This window comes from Alnus glutinosa, chromosome 3 (assembly GCF_958979055.1).
Source record: "Alnus glutinosa chromosome 3, dhAlnGlut1.1, whole genome shotgun sequence".
Classification (NCBI taxonomy): Eukaryota; Viridiplantae; Streptophyta; class Magnoliopsida; order Fagales; family Betulaceae; genus Alnus; species Alnus glutinosa.
Genome location: NC_084888.1, coordinates 8,448,413 through 8,459,999, shown reverse-complemented (window position 1 = coordinate 8,459,999; position 11,587 = coordinate 8,448,413). Strand labels below are relative to the sequence as shown.

The window sequence follows — 11,587 nt, the reverse complement described above, 5'->3', positions numbered from 1 at the left end:
CTTGTATTTTCATCAATTAGCTCATTTACTCTTTGCATCTCTATCCAGAAACCTCACTGCCGGTGGTTAAATCGTAAAAGTTGACGGATTAAGGAGCCATTTGTCTTCCCAAACTTTTAAGCTAGACTCATTCCCCACTTTCCAAACTAGCTGTGCCTTTAGAAGATCCTTGACATTCTACAAGCTAGCATAAGATGTCCTTTGTCCCAGTAGGTTAGTAAGCTAGCTAGGAATATTCCAAATAACTCTTTATAGGACCTCTTAGATATATAAGACATGATCAATTATGTTATAAAGTCGTAATTAGTTTTAAAAATTAACAGTGTTACATATAATATAGATAGTGATATTTGTACAACTTCTATAACAGCTCTGATAATCTATTTTCTATATAATATCAGATAACTGAGTATGTACTGGATGATCATGAGTAGAGACTAGTGTATGAATTTTTTTTGTGTAGAATGAATCCTAAATCTCCTTCATGATTGCGGAAAAATGCCATTAGACTAGGTGTACACGATCAGTGGTAGATGACTAGCTAGTAGGATAGATTTTATTATTTCTTAGATTCGTTTGAATAGATTCTTTAGGCAATCAAGGTCTTGTACGTATCTGTAAAAAAAATGAAGAGAAGCAAAAATTCAATGCCCAAAAAGTAATTAAAAAAAGAAGACTCACCACTAACGTTTGCAGTGTACGTTGATAAGTTGTTTTTGTTCATTTGGCTTATACAATTAAGTCTGCTGAGAGGAACACATGCATAGTTCCAATGACAATGATCAAAAGAACAAATATTATGTAGCCTTTCGCTAGCTAGCTAGCTTAATGAATTTGATAAAGACCCCCCACCAATTCAATTAGGTAAGTATCAATATAGATGGGCTTTGATCACATAGCTAGCTGCAAGAACCTCTCTGAACCGGTCTCCTAGCTAGACAGATAGTGACTGGAAAAGACATCTAAACAAAACAAACAAAACAGGATGACTTCCTATGTTCGGATAAGGAACAATGATATGATGCTCAAAGTATGATGGTTTTCCTTGACTTGTTCACGTCCATTTCAATCTGATTACTTGCACATTTGGATTAATGTTTGTTCCGAGAGTTACGTTGCATGTCCTCATACATGAAATTGCCATTAGGTCATGTTTTAATAAAAAATTGCCCACTTGCTAACTCTACTGAATGAGCCTAGAATCTATCTAGAAGTAAATACTGCTTTGATTTTAGTTCTACGTAGTTGGACGTTTGTGTTAGGTTTTGACCAGACTGAGGAACGTACCTAATACATGAAGATGCCTGCATGTTATATAATTCACTTTAGATGTTTGCTTCATTTGTTTTGCCAAGTGCTTCCGATGGGGAGTGAAATATACTTGAGTAGGAACTTACCTAAAACATATAATATTTAAGAAACCTACGTCACATATACATGTATATGTCATTGTGTGTGTACCGGGGAGAGAAACTTTTTCAGGATAACCTTCAAAATTTGGTAAACAAAATAACATGGTTTCACCAAAAAAAAAAAAAAACCCCTAGCAATATAGGTTTAAAGTTCGTATAATAAAATGAAAAAAAGGTTAGCTTGTAGTTAACTAATCAATCAACCTGATGATCATTATTAATAGTTAAGGATATTCTTTTACCTATACCATTTGACATGAATGCCCTATTACAAACTAATCATCGTTTAATTGTTAAGATTTTTCTACTACAATAGTTACCTAAATGAGTTCACATGAATGATTACGAACTTCCCTATCTGCCTAGCTAGTTGTTGAACTAGCTCATTCACAACATCTAATCTACCCTCTAAATTATGAACACGGCAAATCCCAGGAATCTTGCAGACTTGGGGCACAAATCATACCGTACAGTCGACATCTTTATCTTTAGAGTTGGCATATATTGTCATCTTCAGTAGATGAAAATAGTACCAAGGTTTTGGAAGATAGACCCCTATAGTTTGTTTCAATCTGGCACCGCAATCTGCAATCTGACAAGAAATAAAAAGCAGATGATCGACGTACCCCTACTAAACAGTGAGATTCTACTATTCTCTCTCCATTAATATAATATATATATGTATTATGGCTGAATTGTCTTTAGCGATGGTGAATATTGGTTGAATTATCAGTGTTCACCATCGATCACTACAATCATCAATCATGTGTATTTCGGCATTCCGTAGAATTAATATACACCATTCATGCTTAATAGCACTAATAAATGGTGAACTTGCACGTTTTCTATGGCTTCTTTACGATTCATGCTCAATATATTTCACTTGGAATGGAGAGATCGAAAAGACATTTCATTTAATGTTGTTACGTTGCATCCTATTCCATAATTTAGAGTTCTTCTATTTGTATATATATATATTTAAGAATGTTATTATTTTTAGGAGTTCTCATTAATTATTGCCTTAAGAAAATTAGGGGTAAAATTGTAATATTGCATCGAATTTATCTAGAAGTTCCTAATAAACTAAGTTTCTTAGCCAGAAAAAAAAAATAAAAAATTTACTTATAAATTAAGAAAAGCTTCCTCCATAACCAATTAGCTTTTCAAGACAAATTTTATTTTTTGGGCTGAAAGACAAATTTTTGTTAGTACGTTGATGTGGCAGGTATTTTTCTCGATCTTTACGTTTTTGGCCCCGGCCCTTTATTTTCTTCGTTCTTTATTGTTGCCTTGTTGGATTTGATTTCTTTTGTTTGTTCTTATATATGACGCAAAAGTCCAACACATACCTCAACCTGATCACTAATTACAAATGTTTGAGGGTAATATCAATCATTTCATACAAGAAGAGTGAAATTCATGGGGGTTGTAACATTTCCTATCCAAGCTAGGCCTAAGTTAGTCCTTAAGCAAGCCCAAGGAGATGGACTTAAGATGTGCATACTCGTTTAATTGGGCCTAAGTTAAACTAGCTAGAAGATTAATCAAAAATCTATTAAACATGAGTTAAAATTTTTTATTTTCTAAATATATTTTGAGGATGACATGTTGCTTAATGGTTTGAGGTGAGGTGGCAGATGGGGACACTAAAAAAAAAAACGCAAATTCTGGACGATTTTTTTCTAAACGGTTTTAAAAACAGTCTAAAATTAAATTTTTACAGACGGTTTTTTTGAAAACCGTCCGTAAAAAAATAAATACGACGGTTTTAAAAAAACTATCTGTAAATTTACAGAAGGTTTAGATGAACCGTCTGAAAAAAATAAATTTTCAGATGGTTTCTTGAAACCGTCTGCAATTTTAACAACTAAAACTCATCCCTATTAATTTCATGTGATCGATCCGCACCACAAAATAACACCCCACATCTCAGCCGTCTCTTTCAAAATTATCAACCACTCATATAACACCACCCCACAATCCACATTACTTTATTCACAGACTTGGCCAAGGATTCCCAAGAGGTAGGGCGTGCAAGTCTCGTTGATCTTCTTCTTCTCAATCCGGCTGGCGACTGAAGTCGAGTGACGGGATCTGGACGGAACCGCGGGATCGGGACAATTGGAACGGAACGGCGGGAGAGAGTGTTGGAGATGGAGGGCCGAATCTGTGAAACCCACGCAGGTGTGCGTGGGTTTCCGGCAGATCTGGTGAGGACGTCGGGATTTTCGGCCGAAACTGGCTCTGGGTCGTTTGGGGTTGGAGCTAACGGGTTGGTAATTGGGGTGGGTTTCGGTGATTCTGGGTTGTGTTTAAAAGTGTGTGGATTTCCGGGGTATCTGGCGAGGAAGTCGGGATTTCTAGCCGGATCCGGCCGAAATCGGCTCTGGGTCATTTGGGGTTGGTTTGGTACTAGGGGTGGGTTTCAGTGTTTCTAGGTTGTTTCGATGCTTTTGGGTTGTTTCGTGTTTCTGGGTTTCGATGGGGGGTTTGGTTCCAGAATTAACTTTTTTTTTCGTAGTGGGATGACTTTGAATCCTCATGGGGCCACATCACCATGGTTTAAAGATTGTTTTCTTTGAATTGATTTTTTAGGACAAATCTCTACAATATTTCCTAGCATGTAAAACCCTAAAAATCCTCTTAATATTTTTCTCAATCTCTCTTTTTCTCCTCAAAAATCGGGTACCCTATGTTTCTCAATCACTGTTTCGTTTTAAAATTTAAATCAAGCACAAAAGGGAGGAAATTGAGATTGTTTAGGGAATTAACTACTAGGTGTGGATGGTCCAAGGTATCATATTTCCCTACACATCATATGCATGCTATGCATCTAATCCCTTTTTGAGTCCATGTTCAAAGTAGTATAATAGAAAGGAAAGAGGTTACATTCATGCATGGGGAGTCAAAAACTGCATTAATCATTCAATACCCCACCAAATACCCTAGTATGACGCCACCTTGAAGAAGCACTAAGAGCCTGTTTGAGAAAGTAATCATAGAAGAAGAAAGAATAAAATAAATAAATAAATAAAAAAGAAAAGAAAAAGAAGTAAGGAAATAATATTTAAATGGGATATGAAAAGATAAGGAAATGTGGACTGTTTTTGAATATGGAAACAAAAAATAGTTTGGTTCAATAAATTTGAAAAAAAACTATCAAAAATATTCTTGAAAAACTCAAAAAAGTAAATCAACATGCTTTTAAAAACTCATTAATCAACATGCTTTTATATATGCAAAGAAATAATGTCTATGTTCAATTATTTCATTCATTAATCAACAACTTTGATTATTATTTTGAGAAATTTCACTACAAAAAAAGGTTGTTAGTGTCGTTTGAATAGCGGCGTTTGAACTCAAACGCTGCTAATTAGGAGTGCTTGAGTTCAAACGACACTAAACAGTTAGTGTCGTTTGAATAATCAACAACACTAACCGTTTAATGTCGTTTACTGTTCAAACAATATTAACTTTTTAGTGTCGTTTGAATAGTTAAATGAACACTAAATTGTAATTTTGAAGAAAAAGAATTAAAAATTTCTAAAGGCCTCTCTTTCATTTGTTTTTTTTTTCCTCCCTCCTTTTATTTCCTCTTATTCTTCTCCACTGAATCATGTATTCCATGAAGAAGAAGAAGAAGAAGAAAAAAAAAAAAAAAAAAAGGGAGGGGGGGGGGGGGGGGGCCGGACGCAAAAAAAAAAAAAAAAGAAAGAAGAAAAAAAAACCAGAAAAATAGAAGGGGGAGATCTCAAAGAGAGAGAGGGGGGAAGGATAATATATAAATAGGAAGGATTTTAGTGTCGTTTAAACAATAAACGACACTAAAAAATTGAATTTAGTGTTGTTTGAACAGTAAAATGCTCTAAATTTTACGTCATTTTATACAAGCGACAATATCCCAAGTGTCGTTATTTATTTATTTATTTTTATGAACTATGCAAGTCATGATAATTGTTCCAAGGATATATATATATATACACTTGGTAAATATTCCAAATTTTGGAAGTGTTTTTCTTTTTTTGAAAGCAAAAGAAGCAATTTATTTGATTGCATTGAATGATTTTTTTTTTTTTTTTTTTTTTTTTTTTATTTTTTTTTTATATATATATATATATATATATTTTATTGCAGTAACTGTTAAGTGAAATTTTTTATTTTATTTTGTATTCATACAAAGAAGATTTTGTATTTTTCTTTTTATATTATTTTTTCGAATGTTCATAATTATTTGACTTTCATTTGTATTGAAATATAATAAGTATAACAGTAACAATATCATATATTCCTACCTATTTTCTATTAATGTTTTGATAATCAAAATTCAAGTTTTCTTCTTTATATTTTTCATTTTAAACTACACCTTAGGAACAACTATTTAACATGTTTTAATTCATTTCAATGTTTTATGGATTTTTTTTTTTTTTTAAAAAAAATGTGTGCGATTTACTTGTATTTTTAGGCATTTTTTTGGAAGTGTTTCTTTTTTTCTTTTTCTTTTTTTTTTTTAAAAAAAAAACCAGAAGAAGACAAAAAATTATATGATTATTATGCAGAAAATGAATAAAAACATTTTCAAAACACCAAAGAAATAATAAAGCATTGAATCTGATATGAGATTTATTTGATTGCATTAAATCTTGACCGAAAGATTTTGTTTCACTTCGTATTCATATCAAAATTATATATATTTTTTCAAATGTTCATAATTATGAGTTCAAATAATAGATATCACACTTACCATATCATAGATCGATTTCTATTAATTTTATATTAATCATTTGATAATCATTTCGTGCTTTATATATTTATGCAATATTTTATGTATGATCATGGTGTCACTATGTTAAATAATGTATTGGTGTAAAACTTTTAGTATGTCTTTTTATTAAAAGAAGGGTGATAGATTAGTTTACAAATCTTTTTTAAATTACAATGAAAAATCCTGTGTATGGCGCAGGTTATGGGCTAATTACTCGTTAAAAAAAAAAAAAAAAAAAAAAAAAAAAAAAAAAAAAAAGAAGAAAGAAAAGGGAAGAAAAGAAAAGAAAAGAAGAAGGTGTGAGGGGACAGAATTAAAAAATGAACCACCTATAAGTAATAATTTGTTCTCAAGCCTTTGTCTCAGCCGTAAACTCCATGGATGAAAAAGGTCGAACTACCCTTTTTTGCTGAAGTACTGCAGTGCGAAAGCTAGTCCCAAGATCAACAACGGCACCAGAACTAGCAAGATTTTCATTGCAGATACTAGAGAATGGTTTTGTTGGGGAGCAGGACTGTGCTTATTTTTCATTGGAATAGCCGGTTTATCAAACTCACCAATATAATATTTTTTCATCATCTCCTTTGCAGAATCACTGTGGCCGACAAATTCAAACTCATCTGTGGCATCCTTCTCTGCAAAATTTGTATAGACTTTTAGTCTTTTTTTTTTTTTTTTTGTTTGGTTGCCAATTAAGACACTAGTAGTAACATTAATCATCATTACTAAATAAGAGATACTAGTACTATTAGTCACCTGACTTAAAACAGAAAAATGAAGCAACTAATTAACATGAAGAGATTGCTTACCCGTGGATGATACCAAAACTTCACCACCTCCTGGATGATCGTCCAGAAATGGGGTGACATCGTACACCTGAAAGAGCATTAAAACATATACCATTCAGCAAAATCATCTCTTTTAACGAGACAGCCCAACATACCGATCGAAGAGAATATCTTTTACTGTACGTGACTAGTGGAAAATTGTAGTTTTGACTAGAGAATATCTAATCCACCCTATCTGAACCAAGATCCAAAGAAATTCCTTTCAATTCAAAAGATCTCATTCTAAAGATTAGGTCAAACTTCACCATGCGATAAATTAAACAACCCGATTTATTAAGGCACTGCAGTATGTTTCTAGTCCTATATATAATGTTCCACTATCTGGAAAGTTGCATATATAGCCAATCCTTTAATTAATTAGAGGCCATTGCAGCTTTTTTGGTAATCTGCTTGATTAGTGTTTAAGTCTGAAAGCACCATTGAGCACCGCAATTTTACTTATTACTTTTCCATATATTTCTACTTTCTTTTACTTTTCTTCAAGATCTGGGCCTACAAAGGGGAAATCAAACTCAAGGGGATCGGAAGTCCTAAAGAAAACCTTTCATTTTCTTTTCTCTGTTTGAATGTTTGAAAATCATTGCTGGCAAATAAGAAGCAAATGTTGAGAAATTAAGTTTCAGCTGATTACGCTAGCGTGGTAAACAAAATATACCAACAGATATAAGAATTTCTATTAATTACAACTTCAACTTATGTGTAGTAGCCACATTGATAATTCATCCATAATTATTTTATTTTATTTTTCAGGCAAAACACTATAGTTCATCCATAGTTGTTGGAATCTTGTACATCATATGTACAGTGGAATAATCTCAAGAACGCTTCATTAAAACATGGATAAATCATGCTTTAAAAATTAAAACAAGAGAAGAGCACTCATATGGCCGCGGAGTACTCTCACGGCTACACAGCTTTTAGGTTGGTTTTGTTTTCTTCTTTCTTTCTTCAAGAAACACAGTCAAGAAGGGATTTTAGAATCTCTAGATCTTCTCCTCAATGGCTGAATATGACTTAAAGAATTGATTATGTGTGAGTGCATCTTATGCTTTCACAATATTTAAACTTCTCCTTTTTATAGTCACATACAGGCGCATGGAAGATGCTAGAAACCTAGTGATACATGGCCAATTGTGAGAGCTAAGGTCTTTATGGGGCTTACTTACCCGAGTAGGACTTTAGGGAGCCTAAGAACTACTCAAGCAGGTAGCCTCCATAAGGGCTCTATCATAATAGCTCGCTCGAAGGTATAGGAGAGCGAAGAAAAATGTTTAGCGTGGAGTAAAATGTTGATTAACCTAAAAATGTTTTAAGTTTACGAAAGAAAATAATTTTCATGAGGCTTAATTAAAATAGTTTATGTTTTTTATTTGCGTAAATCATTTTTTGATGTTCTCTCACACGCCCGGGTAAGCAATTCTGAGATGGCCCTTATAGGGCTATTTGCTACATGCACATGTCTTCCCAAGCAATTGAATAACAAATCTTTGTCTTCCCAAGGCATGCCTCCTTAATTCTTTCTTTTATTTTTTTTCTTCTTTCTTTTAAGTCTCATTCTTTCTTTAATTTTCTTCTTTATGTCGCAACCAGCCCCTAGAGCAAGCCGTTGCAGACCCAGAACGTGAAGATAGCACTCAAAGAGTCGGGCCTGGCCTCAAAGGTCATGGCAGTCAGTATGGGCCACGAAGAGCACGTCCTTGGTGTGACCCACAAAACAGCGGGCCGAGACACTGACTTGGTTATCCCAGAGGTGGAGCTTGCCGTCCCAAGATCTGAAGAGTGTGAATTGGCATGAAGATTTTCTCTTGATGGACCCGAAAGATTTTCTCACAATGAAGAACTAACTCTATCCGCATCAAGTCGTTAGGCGAGACGAAAATATTGTTTTGCTTCAAATCCAAAGCTCTCATGGAGATGAAAAAGGTGCCGCACATACTTGGCATAGAGGTGGAATTGAATGGGCCGGGATTTTGGGGTGTTGTTTGTTTGTTGTTTGGATGCTGAGAAAATTTCAGCTACCAATTTTTTATTTTTTTTTAATTATTAATTTTGATTCACGTCGTTTATTTAAATTACGTCATTTATTTAAACGACGTACATCAATTTCTACAGTAACGACATAACAAATGACGTTGCTTACTAAACAACGTCAAACAATTGATTGTCGTCATTACACTCGTAACGACGACATTTGGCTTAGGTTGGCACAAAAGTGACACGTAATGACTTTCTCGACCAATTTATCGTGACCAAATCAAAGCGATGTCAATCAAAAGACATGAACCATTTCGCATCGTGTTAAGGTAGTTTAGTATCATTTTTTAAATTATGCCAGTTGGACTTTTTTCGGTAGTGTGATAAAGGCCTTTAGGGATACATTTTTACTATGTTGAAGTATATTGAATTGTACTACATTGTATGATATTTATAGAGGTAATAAGGGTGGGAAGCTAGGGTGACCAAGGTAAGGAATCAATGATACGACAGCACGAATTAGGAAGAAAAAAAAAAAAAGACAGACAGTACCATTAGAAAAACGCCATTTAGAGTCGTTTTTCTTCACGTTGTTTGGTTCAAACGACGTTAATTAAGGATGAAGTTTTACGTTATTTTTTCTAAATGACTTAAACGACATTCACATAATGGTGCTATCGCCTATCTTCATTCTCTAGAACACGACAAGAAAAGAGTTTTGTCGTCGTTTAGGTTTAAAAGAGATTATAAACGACGACAAAATATGATATTTACTCGTCATTTGTATAAAAGGACGTGATTTATTTATTATTTTAATTGAGTGAAAGATTAAAGTAGAATTGCGTACGTGGTGGAAGACAGGCTATACAGGCTTGACTTGCGTGGTTTGTCATTGTTTTTCAATTGAGTGAAAGATTAAAGTAGATCATTGCGTACGTGGTGGAATTAAGATGGGCTGTAAAGCTTGCATCGCGTGAGCCAAGACAATTGGCCGGTTTCTTCGGCAGGCAAATTTCAAACTTTCCTAACACACGGCTAGCAATATTGCATGACTCACGGACTTTCAAAGCTTTCAAACTTTTATTTTTTTGGCCAATAAAACTTTCAGACTTGCTTGCATTAATTGCATAGAAGAATAAATTAAGAGAATTGAAGTTTAATGCGTAGAAGAAAAGCCAAAGGAAAAGTTTCAACACCGAGTTTTTGGCGCCCCCCCAAGGGAGAGCATCGGCAGATGATAACTGCCACTACCTCAACCAAGTCCCACAGATCCTCGTCCTCCATCTCGTACTTCCGGTTTCCAGAAGCCACCGGCGCCATAGGTTCATTCAACTAAGTCCGACGGATGACCAGTTACTCCCTCTTCCACCACGTCGTCGATCTATGCGGCCATGAAAGGTTTTTCTCACTTTTACGACGACCTCGCCGAATCCGAATCTCGATTTCAGATCTCGACAGGTATATATATATCATGTCGAAAATCAAAGGACGACAATTAAACGACGTAACGCTATTCACGTAGGTTATTTGACAATTGACGTCGTTTGAAGTTTGGTTTTTTGTAATGGAGACCTAGCTAGAAGGAAAGTAAATCATGCTAACATTGAATATATATATATATATATATATATATATATATATATATATATATAGAAAAGATTACAACATTTTATTAATTCAATATTTAGGCAAAAACAAGTATAGCTAGTATAAAAAACAAAAAGTGATAGGAATTTTCTCTTTGACGAACATATTATCCACGTACAAAACCAAGAGAATTGTATATCCACTGAAACAGTCAATTTTTCAGAAACTGAAATCATGCAGACATGATTTGTAAAACGATCCGCGCATATTAACGAGATAAACATAATAGACTTCCTAAACTACATTAGCAACGCGCATGTGTTTGGAATTAACAAAAGCCATAAAGCTTACCTTTCCAGAGACAACAATCCAGCAGTCCTCCTTATTATTGTGCTTCGCCACCTCTTCTAAGGCATAAACTTTGGCATTTGAAGCCATCCCTGCCATCACTACAGGGTTGATCCCCCAAGAACTCAAACGATTATACATAAAAACAAGGAAAAAGAAAAGGCGAAGAAAAGAAGAGAAGAGAAAACATGGAAATCTCTGAATTGGATTCGATAATATAAAGTGTGTAATGGCTCATAAAGATTGCATGAAAACGTTCTTACATGGTAGAATGAAAACGGGCCTTGAGAGTCTGAGAGAAGATGGCCGGCTCTGAATGACAGTTTTTCCTCGGTATTAAAGCACTTTCTATACGTACTTCGGTTTGAAAATTTCAAGTTGACTTTAAGCAAGCAATCTCATAGTCGTGAGTCCCACGACGGGCATTACCAAGCGAGTGGGTTTGTGCGATGTTGGGATGCATCAAGTGGCCACATGCAGGCAATTGAAGGGGCACGACTGAAGTTTAATGTGCCTTAATATTTTTTTATTTTTTTTTTCATATATTTTTATCAACAACATATGGGGCTGGTCGGGTTAACTTATATAACATGACTTGTATGCGATCCTTAATATCCCTCTTAGTCCATGTCTTCCCCCTGATCGGCTGATTTGGA

General features: G+C 34.4%; 1 protein-coding gene across 2 annotated transcripts; it reads right to left on the bottom strand.

The window, feature by feature from the left end:
- Positions 1-4,212: 4,212 nt before the first annotated feature.
- Positions 4,213-11,350, bottom strand: LOC133864629 (cytochrome b5). Of its 2 annotated transcripts, XR_009899528.1 has the most exons (5): positions 11,195-11,350; positions 10,935-11,032; positions 6,984-7,050; positions 6,504-6,809; positions 4,213-4,392 (listed from the first exon to the last, which is right to left on the bottom strand). XR_009899528.1 is itself a non-coding variant. In XM_062301019.1 (4 exons), exons 2-4 carry the CDS (start codon positions 11,028-11,030, stop codon positions 6,571-6,573), a joined length of 402 nt encoding a protein of 133 aa, XP_062157003.1. In that variant the 5' UTR covers positions 11,031-11,032; positions 11,195-11,350; the 3' UTR covers positions 6,488-6,570. The 2 variants fall into 2 exon arrangements, 1 of the variants encoding a protein (XP_062157003.1); XM_062301019.1 differs by lacking the exon at positions 4,213-4,392 and having other exon boundaries at positions 6,488-6,809.
- Between the last annotated feature and the right edge of the window lie 237 nt (positions 11,351-11,587).

Excerpts from the sequence above, each read along its gene's own strand:
- LOC133864629 (XM_062301019.1), bottom strand. The coding sequence starts at position 11,030 with ATGGCAGGGATGGCTTCAAATGCCAAAGTTTATGCCTTAGAAGAGGTG. Across the intron at positions 7,051-10,934 it reads GGATTGTTGTCTCTGGAAAG|GTGTACGATGTCACCCCATT; the intron begins GTAAGCTTTATG and ends ATGCTCTTTCAG. Across the intron at positions 6,810-6,983 it reads AGTTTTGGTATCATCCACGG|AGAAGGATGCCACAGATGAG; the intron begins GTAAGCAATCTC and ends CAAATTTTGCAG.